Raw genomic sequence first — 18,011 nt, forward strand, 5'->3', positions numbered from 1 at the left:
CTTCGTGGAACAAAGTATATATGTGACACTGCACCTCAAAACAAACAAAAAGTCGCCAGACATGAATTTTTAGTTAAGACCATATTCTGAAAGAGCAGACTTTAAGCTTTAAAATGATGTATAACTCAAATCAAATGGACTCTCCTAACCTATCTAAATATTGGAAAGAAAGCACAAACTCAGGAAAAGTGTGAACTGAGAAAAGAGGCTCTGAAGAACAGTGTCTATTCATGCGCTTAAAGGACAAGTTCACCTTCATAAACATAAGGATTGAGAGAATGTAGCAATATTAGTAGAACACATCATTGAAAGTTTGAGGAAAATCAGACAATCCATTCAAAAGTTATGATTTTTTGAAGTTTTTGTGCAGTACCCGCTGGATGAGAAGACTATGCTGCAGTGTATGAATAACTTAGATGTCACATGCGTACAACAATATAAGGAAAATATAAAGAGAATTTCACAAAATTCCATCTTTTGAAAAAAAGTACACATTCCCCTGACTCATTACCGATACATGTTATGGGTAATATTATTCCCCCTGCCCTTAGAAAGAGGCAAGTCAATTGCTCTTTTATTATGCGAAAAAAGTAATAATATGTTGAATTTTCTTTTATATTTTCTTTATACTGTTGTACGCATATGACTCACAAGCTGTAGTAGTCTCCTCATCCAGCGGTTCCAACACAAAAATTAAAACAATTCATAACTTTTGCATCGATTGTCCAATTTTCCTCAAACTTTCACTGATGTGTTCTACTAATATTGTTGCATTTTCTCAATCCTTATGTTTATGAAGGTGAACTTGTCCTTTAATCTTTACCAAACCGTGCTGGCTGTGCGATGAATGGGACAAAAAACAGGAAGTAAACCAACAGAGTAACAACAATGAAGGGATTATCAGATTAAACTGAAATTAAGCATGCCTCATTAACACATTCTGTCCATAATCAATGCCAACTTTAAAAGCAGTAGCACTATTCTTTCAAAAGTTATAAGAGTTGAAAGTGAAGAGTGTGGACAAGGTTTTTCAGAAATGAAAAAGAGATTCTACAGACACACCTAATCACACTATTCTACCAAAAATGTTCGAGATAAACTGCTAAAAAACACAATTTCCTGCCCGTTTTATGATACCAAATTTTAGCATAATGTAAAAGAAGGACCGCTCTTTCAGAAAATATAAAAAAGTCAAGTTCGGCTAGGTTGACCCATTTCACTTATTTTCAGTCCTCATGCAAAATCAGTGTGTGCGACTTTATGTTCGTTTTGAGGTGCACGGTCACATATGCATGTACTGACTGGCAGTGGTTATCTAGGGAATTTGGGGTTCATGTGGTCAAAGGTCAGGGGTCAAAGGTCAAGGGCAATACTTCAAAATTTTGCTGTTTTCCTTATATTTATGCAATGCCAGCAGGATTATTTTTTTTTAAACTTGATGTATGCATGTGTAACCCACTAGAGATTCTCTGGGATTTTCTTTTTTTTTTGCCAATAAGGTCAAAGGTCAAAAGGTCAAAGATCAAGTGAAAGTGCTGAACTTACTTCTTTCTCCATATCTCTGAAGTGGCTCAAGTTATCTTTAAACTTAGTACATATTTATGTATGTTCTGCCTGACATTGATTCTCTTATGAATCAAAGGCCAGATGAAAATGATAACAATTTACTGTTCAATACAGAAATTGCACTTTTTCTCCATACGATTTATACCTTGACAATTACTCAAGTGCGTAAACTTATGAAAGGGTCAAAGTCGAAATTAAAGTTCTTAAATCCCCAAATACATGCTCTCCTATTCATCCAATTAAACATAGGTCAAGGAAGGTGAACATTCGATACATTTGTGACAAACATGTCATTTTAATATTTTGCCAATTTTGTGAAAATGTAATCACACATTGTCCACATGTACTATAGACCTATTAGGAGAATCATGCATTATGGCGGAGGCATACCAGTCGCCATAGCGACATTTCTAGTCTGTTCTGATTTTGGGCAGATTAAATGAATTTCAACCCATTCTATCTAATCTTTCTTCAGAATATGTTGAAATGCAATAAATTCAGATTTGCCAATTCAGTGACAGGATGATAATTTTTGTAGGGAATGACACAAGGATTCAATGGGCTGTAAATTTAAAGATTCAAAAATGCAACTTTTAATTCAATTTCGGGCTACTAATATAACATCCAACTCTTCCAGTCTGTGCATGGCTGTTGACTTGGTTTTAAAGGCATTGCGTACTATTGGAAGCAGAGATTTAAAAAATTATCACAATTGATGCATACGTGTAGGTCAGTTGTATCACAAAAAATCTTACCATATAAAAATTTTGCAATACAACCTACAATATAAGAAGATATCACTATTTTTCTCAATAAACCATAACTGTAGATGGTTTAATTAGAAACAATTTTATCATAACTATTGTTCACATTTTGTATATTAGACAATAATTAACGTTGATTATAATGATTAAATTTTTTACATTGATTGTTTCTATCCCTGACTCACATTCTAGAACTATTTTGAAGCACTAAAGCTAGGTTTTTGTTTCATCTGCAAATGGTAAATAATGCCATTAAAGTATACACTTACTCAATGGAAGGAAATGGTTATCTAGTGCAGAACATGATACATACTACACTGTATGGTTACAATGCATTCTGTTATTCAGTGTGTGACACTGTTTGTCCATAAAGTATTGATAATACACACTATATTAGAAATACTAAACATATTACATACAAAGCCCCAAAGACAATAGATACATTTTTTTCTTTTCTTTGTTTTTAATGGCCTTGGTACTACATGTACCAACATTGTATGTGGTATCGTCCACTATTGAATTGAATAGTGGAATCAAATTGCAATTGAACAGTGCCTAGCAATGAACAGTTAAAGTAGTACAGTCATACAAATTCAGTGCTGCTCAAATCAGACTGTGTTTATAAATGTCATTTACTGCTGTCAGTTTCAGATATGATTTATTCTCGTCCACTGTCACATAAAATGTGATGTATTATTGAATGCACAATGTGTGCACATGTAATAGTGTATCATTCATGCTGGAAAGTGACATACTTTGTAATAGATGTGTCACCTTATGAATAAATATGGTGTAAATTATGAGCAGGATACATAAATTTATTCCTATCCTTCACTCATACAAGGATCTCTAAGTGATGTACCTATCACAAACTCTTCCTTTAGCTCAAGTATAATAAATGTGGATTAAGTCAAAGCAGCAATAGTAGTAGAACACATATCTGTGAAAGTTTTTGGAAATTGGACAATCAATTCAAAAGTTATGAATTTTCAAGTTTTGGTGCCGTTATCACGGGATAGGGAGACTACAATACATTATGATGTCATTATAGACAACAATATAAAGAAAATTCAACATATTTTCACTTTTCTACCATGAGGAAAGAGCACTTGACTACCTTCTCAGAAAGTAGGGGGATAATATTACCCATAACGTATGTCAGTAACAAGTTGATGGAATGTGTACTTTTAATAAATAATGAGATTTTATGGAAGTCCCCTTATATTTTCCTTATGATAGTGAAGTCATGAAATGTAGTGGTCTTCTTGTCCAGCAATGACAGTGCCAAAACTTTTGAATCAATTATTGTCCGATTTTCCTCAAACTTTCACTGATGTGTTCTACTGATATTACCACTTTCACTCGATCCAAATTTAAATTTGGGCTTCGGTTTCCTTAAACGCTGTGGCATTTTTCAGGGAAAGGTGTCTTTGTGTAGCTTGTCCACTTCAAGAAGTGTCCCGTGGTTTCATTTTCACACGAGCTTCAGGCTTTGCAGCCATCAATACGAGAGACAATGTAACTTGTAGGCTTGAAAATGTTGTCATTAGATTTCTTCATTTTAAGTACCAAATGTGACTCTTCTAACAAATACATTGTACCGTTATCATTTTTTTTTTCAAGTGACTGTAAAAAGGCGTTGTACATGAATAGTTTCCGCATTTAACAGTGCTCTTGTTAAAAATTGTATTTGTATAGCTTTAGCAAGGTAAATCACCTGGTCAGAAGTGACCACCTTGTTGCATAATTTATTAACGATAAAATGGTTTGACCTCATCATGTTATCTTGCTCCTTGTTTCCACTCAGTTCCTTTCTGCCCTGCTCAAAAGGGGGAAATGAAATAAGGTTCACAATTCCAGAGGTTCATTAGCGCACACCTTCTTTCCATTTTCAGATTAATGAACCTTTGGAATGACAAACATTATTTCTTTTTAGAAATGCCAGATAGTGAACCTTCAGAATAACAAACTCATTCCATTTTTGGATTAACAAACCTTTGGAAAAACAAATGGTCTCTATTCAGAATAATGAACCTTTATTAATTTCAGAGTAACTGAACTTTCGGAATAACTAACCATATTTCATTTTTGGACCAAAGAACCTTCAGAACAGTGAACTTGATTTAGTTTTTTTTTAAATAAGAAATTTCAGATTAATGAACTTTTTGAATAATGAACCATATCCAATTATCCTATTATGAAAAATTTAAGATTGTGTTAGTTCATTCCTGAGACACTGGAGAATGGTTTGGTACAAACTGTCCTCACAGTGGTATGACTTGAATTTGCTATATCTATTTCAGGACTGAATTTTGTGAAGATAAGTAACTGAAGAAAGAAAAGAATACCATGTTGATGTTCATTGGTCCTTTGTATGTGTGGGGCGGGGCTAGACAGTTTGAACGTGAGTGGGATGAATATTCCACTGATGCTGTGCACAACATATTGATTTAACATTTCTCAGACTGCTATTGATCTGATATCTGATATCACACTTTTCCGTTGCTATCTAGGCAGTATTTACTTTTTGTCACCATTGCAAAGTGTGCATTATTTCTATTCAGTCATTCATACATTGTATTAAACTTTATGATTTGTATTTCTTACAAATTGTTCAGAGTATGATTTATAACAGGTATACTTTGTATTTGTATTTCCTTATGTTGGATGGAAATAAAGCACAATTGAATTGAATTGAAATGAATCTGTCTCAATAGACCTCTGTTTCAGAAAATTGTATTCAATCATATCTCTATGAGACAGCAAACTGTGGAACGATTCAAAGCATAGGGCATACAAGCAGATATGAAATCAATGAGAGAAAAAAGAATAAAATCTGGTTGTGTTATGGTGCTATTTCCGTGTTTGGTATTATTTGGTGAGTCCAAAGTCTACATTGCCCTGTAGAACCCCAAAAGAAGTGGAGCCATATTATGGCAACTATGAATCCTGCTCTTACAAAAATCTTACAAAAATATCGACGTTTGTTGTCTTTGGCCCCAATTGTAGGTTTGTGCATGTATAAGTGGTGATACATGTACATTGCATTGAATGCTAGAAATATACAGACATTGCCCCACATGTAAATTGAGACGATGTGACAGCTATGTTTGCTTGTTTGTATATCTTGTTTTCATTTACGCTTTACGAGATTTATTGATGTTGGAATATCATGTGGTCTTCCCAGTGTTGCATTAAATAGAAACATTATATCATACGAACAAGGAACAATTCTGCCAAGAGTATAAGGCATCTAGTGCCAGGTTACACACAAATGTAAAGTATCTTTCTGATTAAAGTGAAATTATCTCTGTGAAAACAAACCATATAAAAAATGTTGTGAATGATTGCAGTGAATGCAATGGTTCATATTTTAAATATGAAGTTTATGAACCAAACATCTAAAGATCCTATGAAAAACTGACATTTTTGTGTTCTATGTAAGCTCCTAGCTTGAATTCAGGTGCATGGGACCATCTAGTAGAGGTTGGTAGCTTGATTGTCGGGTTATATGAATTGTGAAGCAAATATAATCCAGATGAAACCTACTCTGTTCCAAGAGAAACCAGTGTACCAACAAATTGATTTGTGGCACTTATTTCCTAGTTCTCTAGTGCTGTGCACAAGAAATGGGACAATTGTTTGAATCATACATACTGTAAAATATTCTACTTTTGCAGCATGAAATTTTCGCAAATGGGAGCCGACAGCCTTGTTGGCTGCATATTAAATGTTTGCGAATTGCCTGTAACATTCAATGCATAATAGTGTAGACAAGATCTTTAGCGTGCATTTTAATTTCGTGAAACTCGGCTCTCGCAAAATTCACGAAATTAAAATGCACACAAACATTCCTCATTTTATAGTAGCTAAGGATATCCATCTATGCAAAATGAATTAACTCTTTTACTGCCACTAATAATCTGTTTGATGTGTACAACAACAGGAGCATTCATGACATGGTGGACATAAAAGGGTTACATTCAGAGACGAACTGCATTAAATGTGATGACAAGGTTTTGGAGCTCCGAGGCCAGTCATGTGAACACTGACTGCATCATGCCAGAAGTGTGCGGTTATGCAGGAAATAATTTCCCTGGTATCGCATTACAATTTGCTCTGCATTTTTAGCTCACCTGAGCCAAAGGCTCAAGTGAGCTATTGCGATCGCCCTTCGTCCGGCGTCCGTCGTGCGTCGTGCGTCGTGCGTCGTCCGTCGTCCGTCGTCCGTCGTCCGTCGTCCGTCGTCCGTCGTCCGTCGTCCGTCGTCCGTCGTGCGTCGTGCGTAAACTTTTTACATTTTCATCTTCTTCTTAAAAACCCCATGACCGATTTTCATCAAACTTGGCAGGTAGCATCCCTAGGGGGTTAGGAACTCAATTTGTTAAAATGGGCACCATGCCCCACCCAGGGGGCCCCCAGGGGGGCCCAAACCCCCCAAAATTAAGGAATCTGTAAAAATCTTCTTCTCTAGAACCAGAAGTGATAGAGCTAAGTTAATACTATGAGTTAGTACATTGATGACTGTAGTTTCAAGTTTGTTCATGGCAGAATCAGGGGTGCCCCCCTTGGGACCCAGGGAAGGGGGGTGGGAAAGGGTTCTAATGGGGCCTAAATTGTACATTTTCATCTTCTTCTTGAGAACTCCATGACCCATTTTCACCAAACTTGGCAGGTAGCATCCCTAGGGGGTTAGGAACTCCATTTGTTAAAATGGGCACCATGACCCACCCAGGGGGCCCCCAGGGGGCCCAAACCCCCCAAAATTAAGGAATCCGCAAAAATCTTCTTCTCTAGAACCAGAAGTGATAGAGCTAGGTTAATACTATGAGTTAGCACATTGATGACTGTAGTTTCAAGTTTGTTCATGGCAGAATCAGGGGTGCCCCCCTTGGGACCCAGGGGGGGGGGGGGGGTGAGGAGGGGTCCTAATGGGGCCTAAATTGTACATTTTTATCTTCTTCTTGAGAACCCCATGACCCATTTTCACCAAACTTGGCAGGTAGCATCCCTAGGGGGTTAGGATCTCAATTTGTTAAAATGGGCACCATGCCCCGCCCAGGGGGCCCCCAGGGGGCCCAAACCCCCAAATGAAGGAATCTTTAAAAATCTTCTCTAGAATCAGAAGTTATAGAGCTGAGATAATACTATGAGTGAGTACATTAATGACTGTAGTTTCAAGTTTGTTCATAGGAGATCCAGGGGTGCCCCTCTTGGGGGTAGGGGGGGGGGGTGGTTGGAAGGGTCCGAATAGGGGCCTGAATTGTACATTTTCATCTTCTTCCTGAAAACCTCATGATGGATTTTTGTCAAACTTGGCAGGTAGCATCCCTAGGTGGTCAGGATCTCAATTTATCAAACTGGGCACCATGCCCCACCCAGAGGGCCCCAGGGGACCCCAATTCCCCCAAATTAAGGAATCTTGAAAAAATTGGGCCCTTATTGTACATTTTCATCTTCCACTTGAGAATGCCTCGTCAAATTTTGGTAGAGCTGTGAATAATTTAGATTAGTGACTGCGTGAAAGGTGAACTTGCGATACTCAGGTGAGCGCTAGACCCGCGGGTCTCTTGTTCATTCCACTTTGCTACACAAACTATGTTTGTGTAGTAGTTTGCTACCATAGAAGTGTACAGGATACCAAAATACTGTTCATCAGCTGATATTGCTAATCAAATTTTTGTTGGAAAACAAATTATTCCCAGAATGAACAAATCAATCATGCAAAAATCCATCTAAAGAGCTTGAGAAATGCATTGTACCTTTTAGAGCTGGCTTTTGAAGTCCCTCTTTATCTTAAGAACTTGTGGAAGCTGTTTACCCAATATAAATTTTTATGCATAACTACAGGTAGTTAAATTTTGCACCTAAATGCATAACCTGCCTTTTTCAATTGTTTGTACACCTCACAAGTTTGCCATTTTGATTAGTGTGTTTACATTTCCTCAAATGTGTACTGTAAAACAAGGAATTTTCGTTTGCACTTTAATTTCGCGAATTTCGCGAGCGCCAAGATTCGCGAAATTAAAATGCACGCGAAAGTCCATGTTTACATTATATGCATTGAACGCCAGTGGTACTTCGCGAAAATTTCATGCCACGAAAAAGGCTGTTGGCTCCAATTCGCGAAAATTCATGCCGCGAATATATCATGTGTTACAGTATCTACAAACTCGCTTGTTTCAAAGTCCAAAGGTATAAAAAGCACATTTACTGAACATGTACATTTATGGAAAATGTGTTACATAAATGTATTATTTTTATTATTATTATTGTTATTATTACTACTACTACTATTATTGTCATTATTATTATTTTTATCATTATTATTATTATCATTATTATTATTATTATTATTATTATTATTATTATTATCATCATCATCGTTATTATTGTCTTGTGCATCATATTTCAGGAACGCTTCAGTGAATTTGTGGAATCCTTCAGACAGGTGCGAGTGGATGGAATAGCATTATATGTAAGTATATTCTGAATAAATTAGTATCCAAGTACACATTTGTACATGTCTTTCCTGTTGTATGATACAGGATATTACAGTTCTTAGAAAAAGGATATAATATGACACGTTTGTTCTTCTTGTGAATGGGATGCTGATGCAAAGGTACAATGTACGTACAATGTACAAAAGGTGCTAAATCCACTTTTGATGGTAAGGAGAACCTGGATTTTTATTTCACATGCTTCTAAGTGTGTCCATACAATGACTCCATGTCCCATAAAAGAAAACGGACCTTGGTTATTGATTAAGCTCCTTGTCTACACTGATTTTTATAAAGTATCGACAATTTGGGTGGATTTTGTAGATTTAATACTTTTTGGGGAAAAAACACATTTTAACACAGTGATGTGCAGCACGTAAAAGTTGTTTAAGTGACAAGTTTCTGTGACTTCATGTTTTTTTCTTGGCGAAGAACACAACATTCTCCTTAATTTAAAAACTATTGTGGCCATCAAAATTCATGAAATACAGCTACATGTAAGCATTTCTCTCAGTAGCTGTTTAAAGGGATGGTGTAGTTTTAATTGAGATGGTGCGTCAGGTTTCCCACTTTTTGTGAGATAATGAGAAACCTCTTATGAAATATGAAAGAGCATATTATCCCATTAGAGGAATTCAAAGTTTATTGCATGAAAATTGTTTCTGAAATAGCTTAGATATCAAAAAAAAAAAAAAAAAGGAGGAAAGGAACCTGATAAAAAATGGGACCCACCTTTGTACCAGGATCACTTTGTTTACTTTGGTTTCAGATATCTCAACCATTTCAAAACCAATTTTCATCAAATGAACTGTGAATTCCTGGTAGAATTGCATGCTTTGTAACATTCCATCGAGTGGTTTTTCAGTATCTCGCAAAAAGTTAAAAGCTGAATCCTCACCTCAACCAATACTATACAATCCCTTTAATCTCCCTCATTTTGATGTAGGAATGTTTTATAGGCATCTATGGCATAAATTACTTCTTTCGTCCAGATATACTTCTTCCAAGTGCCACAGTACCCGCATTTGTATGCTCTTAAGATTAAAGTTTAGTTTTGCGACATGATACAAAAAACTATTATTTGTGACTGTGCACCTCAAAACGAACATGAAGTCGCACACACTGATTTTGCGTGAGGACTGAAAATAAGTGAAATGGGTCAACCTAGCCGAACTTGACTTTTTCATATTTTCTGAAAGAGCGGGTCTTCTTTTACATTATGTTAAAACTTGGTATCATAAAACGGGCAGGAAAGTGTCTTTTTTTAGCAGTTTATCTCGAACATTTTTGGTGGAATAGTGTGATTAGGTGTGTCTTTAGAATCCCTTTTTCATTTCTGAAAAACCTTGTCCACACTCTTCACTTTCAACTCTAATAACTTTTGAAAGGATAGTGCTACTGCTTTGAAAGTTCGCATTAATTAGGGACAGAATGTGTTAATGAGGTGTGCTTAATTTCAGTTTAATCTGATAATCCCTTCATTGTTGTTACTCTGGTGGTTTACTTCATGTTTTTTGTCCCATTCATCGCACAGCCAGCACGGTTTGGTAAAGATTAAGCGCTTGAATGGACATTGTACTTCAGAGCCTCTTTTCTCAGTTCACACTTTTCCTGAGTTTGTGCTTTCTTTCCAATATTTAGATGTAGGCTAGGAGAGTCCATTTGATTTGAGTTATATATCATTTTAAAGCTTAAAGGGATCGTACAGTTCTGGTTGAGACCTAATTTCAGGTTTCTAACATTTTTAGGTGGGATAATGAGAAATCTCATATGAAATATAAAAGAGCATGCAATTTTTTGAGGAATTCAACGTTTATTTGATAAAAATTGGTTTTGAAATGGCTGAGATATCCAAAAAAGAACGATTCTAATAAAGTGTGGGACCCACACTTTGTAACGATCGCTTTGTTTTACTTTGTTTTTGGATGTTTCAGTTATTCCAAACCAGATTTTCATCAAATGAACTTTGAATTCCTCTTAAAATGGTATACTCTGTGCTATATCATAAGTGTTTTCTTGGTATCTTGCAAAAATTTGAAAGCCTATTTCTCATCTCAACCAAAACTGTACTATCCCTTTAAAGTCTGCTCTTTCAGAATATGGTCTTAACTAAAAATTCATGTCTGGCAACTTTTTGTTTGTTTTGAGGTACAGGGTCACATTTCGTGTGTGTGGACACACACAAAGAAAATTGTAATCATCGCGATGCACATCACGATTCAAAAATCAGTCTCGCCTTATTTTGTTTTGGAAATTATCACAATAATATGCCTGGCATGACATTGGTGAAAGGCACACAGAGGCATTCTAGCTTTTTTCCTGATCCCATAATGCAACTCAACACAGTAGGTCTGCACACTCGGATGCCATGGGTCTCGTTTCAAGCACTGATGTAATGTTTTTAAAATGACCTCACAATAGATCGTCGTGAGCAGTGTGTGTGTGTGAAGAGTGGCAAATAAGACTGATTTTTGCATTGTGATGCAAAAACCATTAAATCCTGCGTGTGAATGCTACCAGTGAGCTACATGTAGACCTCGAGATCTGTGCTTGTGACCTCATCTTATGACAATCTGACGCGTTGGGATTTCCCCTACTTAAATGCAAAGATCAGTGGGGGTTCCGCCTCTCGCCACTCTCACTTGTAAACTGCTGTTTTTCTTCTGGAGCATAGTTGGGTCTGACCCCAGCCATTGAGGTCATCTCATAGCATGTACAAGTATATCCAATCACAAACATTCCAGCATTCTGTTGTGTGCCTGAGAAAAGCTCTACATGAGTGGAGAGTTTTCATTCATTCATTTCATCAATTTATTTTTCCATTTCCAACAGAAACATATATACATTTTACACAGGTTTCTGTATTTCCCAGCTTCAGTGGTGGATCAACTGACTATGTCAAACACACAAATCTAAAAGCATCAAACATACATTGTACCATCTACTCTGCACTGCAGTCATTGAGAATCATCTATAATGATTTTGGAGATCTCTAGAATACTTCCCCAACCATCATGCTATTTTTTTTTTTTTTTTGGGGGGGGGGGGGTGGGGGTGGGGGGGGGGTTGGGGATACAAGTAAGTAAAACAACATGTTGAAAAAAGGAGATACCCTCACCCAATACTAGAGAAGGCTATCAACTGTATTAGTATTCTGAATCAGGAACATCCACCCTTTAAAGTAGGAAAATTGTTATGCGTTATTGGGTAGTCAGTATGTGTGGTTGATTTAAACTTGCATTATTGCGTTCAAGCAGCCTTCTTGGTTTAATAAACATTATGATGATTAAATCATTTTGATGGGAGGTTGGGGTAGTTTCTCTACTTTCCCGCCTTAAAATTCAACTGGAAAATCATGCCCTCGCTCGCTGATCAAGGCACCGATATCTAACAGCTGTCGGAAAAATTTAGTTGGAGTGCCCTCTATAGATATTATCTTGACAGGGAGTTATTTCTGGCTCTGGTTAGAATGTCATTCTCTTTGGCAATGTCAATGGGGTAGGACATGTGCATGCAGAAGATTTACTTGGACAAATTCTGAATATTCAGGGAATATCTTGAAGGCCAAATGATAAAGTATAACATTAAATCATTTCTGTAAGTGTCATCTTTTGTGACTTATTGTTTGAAGAAAGGTGCTCAACTTTCACCTCCTTTCAGACAAGAGTATTCTAGTATACAATTCAAAGATTTACATGTGTATGACATGTGGATATGAGACTTCTTTAAGTGTCTCAGTGCTCTCGAATCGATACGTCATAAAGTAGGTAGAGCTTGTTCATGATGTGCTCTATGGCTAGAATGAACAACCAGATGAATACAACGCAATGTGATAAAAACACAATGCACAAAGCCCACTAAAGTTTGTAATACACACAGGAGAGACTCAACAAGAGCTGCTGATGAAACGTGACAGCTAGTGCAGGAGGTCTGATGCTAGCTGCCATACAGTGATTATACGATAGGACGTTGTGTTTGAATTATAGTTCACATACAAATGAGCCTTGACGTGAGAAGAGGGCCCTTAGCCCTGTTGCACATAAATGCCGTAAAATGCTGTGAAAGTTTGACAAACCAATGCATGCAAACTAAAGATCAGCTAGCTATTGTAGCTCTGCACGCACATTCATAGACAAATTGAAAAGAGGCAGGATTTGGACAAAACATGCTCTTTTTAAAATGTCATAATTGGGGCATTTAGGAGTGGAATTTCAGGAAACTGTCTGCATGTATCTAAATAACTTCATTCCACAATGTGGCGATAAAATTTCATTTTCGGTATTTTATGTCCTAATGGCCCTTTTCACTCGTCACGGCCCAACTACATTGTATGTACAAAAATCAGCAAAAACTCAGTGTGTTTGATAGCAGTGCTACCTGACTAGGTAGTGAAATGCTTGGAGTTAGACACCATTTAAAGAGAGAAAATGTGATAATTTCTTTTTGTTGTATCAATATTAAGAAGTAGACTATGCAGATGTAGGTGCCTTCATTCCTTTTGAAACGAGAGAAGCACACTCTCAGGTATGAGACCTCTTCAGCGCATAAAACTTTGGGTCTAAAAGTGTTCAAGCTGAAACTCTCTCATTGACCTACAAGGAGACGTTTTATTCTTTGTGACTGAATGTACGATGCACCAGGAAATGACTGCCTTCTACTTGAGTCATACAGAAAGCCAGCATACATATTGATGAGACCATTCAGACACATTGTCCTGATATAAATTATAATATTTAGATCTGTATCGGGTCTGGGCTTTCCTGTAACATTCCGAATGACTATCGCTTGCCTTCGCGAAACTGTCCGCACGACCGTGGAGGCTTTCAGGGAGCGTTTGAGCGGAAGAAGAGGAAGTGTTACAGAGAGGAGGGATGTCCTGACGATGTCTTGACGACAATGCAGACAAGCTAGTCGCCAAAGGTGTAAGGAAGTCCATTTCCGCTTTCAAATTTTGGTCTCGATCATAAATTTGGAAATGGAAATTTGCCCTCTCCGAAAGTGTGGAAACGCTTTGAAGTGTTTAGGAATGATTAAGACAATGAATGAAATCTTTAAAGAACACATGGAGAGGTTGCGAAATGATTGTGGAATTACTAAATTTGCATTCCCTGTTTTGTCCGCTCCCTAGTGGATGTCAGGTTTTATCCATCTACGTGCAATATAACTGTTATAAATAGAGTGAAGGGCCTCTTAGGAAATTGCTAGTACCCAGTTTATCAGAATTACTTTTTAGTTTGTTAGAGTGCTTTAAAAGGTTTGTGTTTTAACATGTTAAACGTGATCGCTACAAGTATGCATTTATGCATCCTGTTTACAAACCTTTGCAGCAGTACCACACATTCTATGAAAATTTAATCATATCCGTTTTTTGTGTCATTATCAACTTTTCCTGCAAATCCATTCTTAACTTTTTGAGTTATTTTGTACACAAACAAACAAACCAATAGGGCCTACTGGCAAAAACAACCTTTTTGGTGGAGGTAACTATGCTGCAGAAGAATAAAAGTTTGGGAGAGAGGAAAATCTTGTTGACAAGTCATATTACATAGAGGGTGTTCAGACGCAAAAACGGTACATTGAATTTGTATGTCTGAATGCTGACTAACGAAATGACGTATAACAAAACGAAGGTCAGAGCATAGATCGTTTCGAACTAGGGCTCGATGACGAATCAGCATTCTGTGTATGTCTGAACGGATGGCGATGTACCATAGAACAGTATAATTATGGGCAGGGCTTATGTGAGCGTGCATGAAAGGTGACCCTATTCCTCTCACTAGCGGTGACGTCATGACCATAACAACCCACGCAGTGGGAAATTGCGCATCTATATAACGTTTTCCAGAGCAGTCGAGATTAGCATCCGAACGGTCTGTCGGCTATACGGTGATTCCTTATGCGACGTTTCTTTATCGAATTTTGGTATAAACTGGCTTGCGTCTGAACAGGAGGTATAAATGTCCTGCAACATAAAACTCACAGTCGAATGCAAATTTGTGAAATTAGGGCAAAAAAAATCGGTTCATCAGTTTTTATTTTTTTTTGTTTTGTTTTTTCGATTAGACTTTCAAAACTGCACCAACATACAAGTGGCATATGACAACGATTGCATTTTGTTTGTGTGTGCTTTACAATGTTGTGTTAATGTGACTTGTCCAAAGTACATTCAACATTCATGAATGACAAGTCTGCACTCATTCAAGCAAGGCCTTGGCATTGATTATTGACTATCCTTTGTAGTGAGTCATGCACGGTTTTCAAACATGATAAATTTGTTGGGTTTGTATGTCATTTCCTTGAAAGGATTATGAGAACTTGGGGTTTCTGTGAATGCTCATGTGCCACTTCAGACAAGCTGTGGCTGTAGTGACATACCTTGAGCACTGTGTATTATGATATACATAGGTGCATACATAGTGTTTGGTATATCTGTGACTTGAATGAAACGTGTCATCCGGTCTAAGTGGGCACACTGCTGAACCCTTTGAGAACGGACTGATTTTGCCACAACATGCATTTCCCATACACCCCTGCCCGAGTATACCCGGGACTCGTCCTCAACGGGTTAATCGGGTAAAAATGATCTGCCCAACACTACCCGATAAAGTGGAGACAACTGTAATACCACTGCGAAAAAATGGCATTAATACGAAAAGGTTTTCATCAGAACCAGTTTATAATGACAATAAACTCTCTTGAACAAGGAAAAGCATCATGTAGAATGCATTGATTCACAAAGATTCTATTTCATTTTGTTGTTGTGAAATGGACCGTGTACCAGTTAATGAGACTCTCTTTGTAATTAGTGTGTTCATTACACAAATAGTTTTAAAATGGTTAAAGTTGTGGGTGGCAGAAAAAAGAAGAAACTGAAGATATTTTTCTACTACGTGGGAGTAAAAAGAAAATGGATGGATTGTTTAAATCTGAATACCCCTTGAGATATCTTAACCATGGTGAAATCATATCCAAAGACAGAACACTTTCAGTTCTTTTGATAGCTTTAGTAGCTTATGACAAGACTCAATATTCATAACAATATTCATAACATTCATAAGGATGTTTCGAGAAGCCAGTTTTGAGTACCTCATTGTTTCGGATCACCCACATACAGGTCAACAAATGTAGCACGCAGCATTCACAACAAATTTTGGCAGACACATGGATTTTAACTTTCCTGTGCTTGTTTTGTCGACTGATGAGGCAGTCATTATTTCTTTCATTTTGAATGAAATGATCTGGAGCAGAGACTATTAATGGTCTCTTCATGTGGTTAAAATCACAACTGGAGGGAAGAATGCATACACTGTAGCTTTTCTGGGACTGACATTCAATTGTCTTACACTTCAGATGTAAGAGGACACTGTGTAATGCACATACAGTGGTAGACATGTACGTGGTTGAATACTTCGGTGAAGTTGGATTATAATGTGATCAATGCGATCTCTGCATTATACAACTGTAGGCTATCAGATCTCTTCCATTCTCTCTGTTTTATACCTTGTATATTTGTTTAAACCTTTAAATGATTGAAGGAAGATGAATATATCTTGTAGAAATAGAACATGCCTTTTTATTTAGATGTTGATAGGTATTTGAAGTGTTTGCATTTAGTTTAGGCAACTAAACTTCTTTTCCCTTTTCAGTGATATTAAGAGAATAAAAGGAATTTCACAAATATTCATTTTATAGGACTTTGAAACAACACATGACATGGCTTCTCCAGAGGGCATAGAAAATGATGTTTGCTTTGATATCACTTCATAGTAACAAGTCTAAGGAATGTGTTCTTTTTACCAAAATATGACCATTTGTGAAATTCTCTTTATATTTTCTTGATATGTTGCATTATTCTGAAATCTCCTACAGGTGTATGATTCTAATCTTTTGTAAGCATGACATGTTTTGCCAAAATTCTGAAAATTCATCTCTTCTAGATTGGATTGTAGATTTTCTTCAAACTTTCACTGATCTTTCTATATTAACTATTATAATGTATAGTATAATGTACATGTATTTGTTTGGGAAAAATTTCTGTGAAATAATGATTTTAGTTTCTGAATGCATGAGCAAATAATTATTTTACTCACAGACATGATCCTTGAATCAGCATTTAACCCCTTTAATAACTACTAGAATAGTCCTGAGAATACTCAGACAGGTGTCTATGGGAAATGTGTGTTACAGCAAAATCAGCTCATCCTCAACATGCTAAAGAAAAATAACAGAGCAGTCAGTAGTGATATTAAGAGTGCCCTCTATTGTTCACTTGTAGCCATGCTAGATGGTACCTTTGGACCAAGAATCCATTCTTGCAAGTAGATGGGGCCAGAGGGAGAAGTGTCAGCCACTTACAGCCAGCCAGTGTTACACTATCCTCGTTTTGACTGGAACTCTTACTTTAAGAAATAATGTAATCTTGAAGAAATTTGTTTCATGAGACAAAGTGGGATTTGGAGAGAAAAAAAACAGGAAAATTTGTCATATCGTGCTATGGTAGCTGCTGTATTCTGTCACATACAGGAAGGATATCTGTCATATCCACTCCAAAAGGAAACTTTAATTGCTAATTCAATTCAACTTTTTAACTCTTAACCGGCTTCTGCTTTTTTAGCTCACCTGAGCCAAAGGCTCAAGTGAGCTATTGCGATCGCCCTTCGTCCGGCGTCCGTCGTGCGTCGTGCGTCGTGCGTCGTCCGTCGTCCGTCGTCCGTCGTGCGTCGTCCGTCGTGCGTCGTGCGTAAACTTTTTACATTTTCATCTTCTTCTTGAAAACCCCAAGACCGATTTTCATCAAACTTGGCAGGTAGCATCCCTAGGGGGTTAGGAACTCAATTTGTTAAAATGGGCACCATGCCCCACCCAGGGGGCCCCCAGGGGGCCCAAACCCCCCAAAATTAAGGAATCTGTAAAAATCTTCTTCTCTAGAACCAGAAGTGATAGAGCTAAGTTAATACTATGGGTTAGTACATTGATGACTGTAGTTTCAAGTTTGTTCATGGCAGAATCAGGGGTGCCCCCCTTGGGACCCAGGGGAGGGGGGTGGGGAGGGGTTCTAATGGGGCCTAAATTGTACATTTTCTCATCTTCTTCTTAAGAACCCCATGACCCATTTTCACCAAACTTGGCAGGTAGCATCTGTAGGGGGTTAGGAACTCAATTTCTTAAAATGGGCACCATG

At 37.3% G+C, this 18,011-nt stretch overlaps 1 protein-coding gene across 1 annotated transcript in view; it reads left to right on the forward strand.

Moving 5' to 3' along the window:
* The window catches only part of LOC139717816 (uncharacterized), a 161,181-nt gene that overhangs the window by 19,426 nt on the left and 123,744 nt on the right, over window positions 1-18,011 (forward strand). The window contains exon 2 of the mRNA XM_071629314.1: window positions 8,746-8,808. Within this exon, the coding sequence (XP_071485415.1) occupies window positions 8,746-8,808 (63 nt within the window). The remainder of the gene's footprint in view (window positions 1-8,745; window positions 8,809-18,011) is intronic.

The sequence above is a fragment of the Diadema antillarum genome, unplaced genomic scaffold (assembly GCF_040938485.1).
Source record: "Diadema antillarum isolate AM-2024a unplaced genomic scaffold, OU_Dant_1.0 scf00000083, whole genome shotgun sequence".
Lineage (NCBI taxonomy): Eukaryota > Metazoa > Echinodermata > Echinoidea > Diadematoida > Diadematidae > Diadema > Diadema antillarum.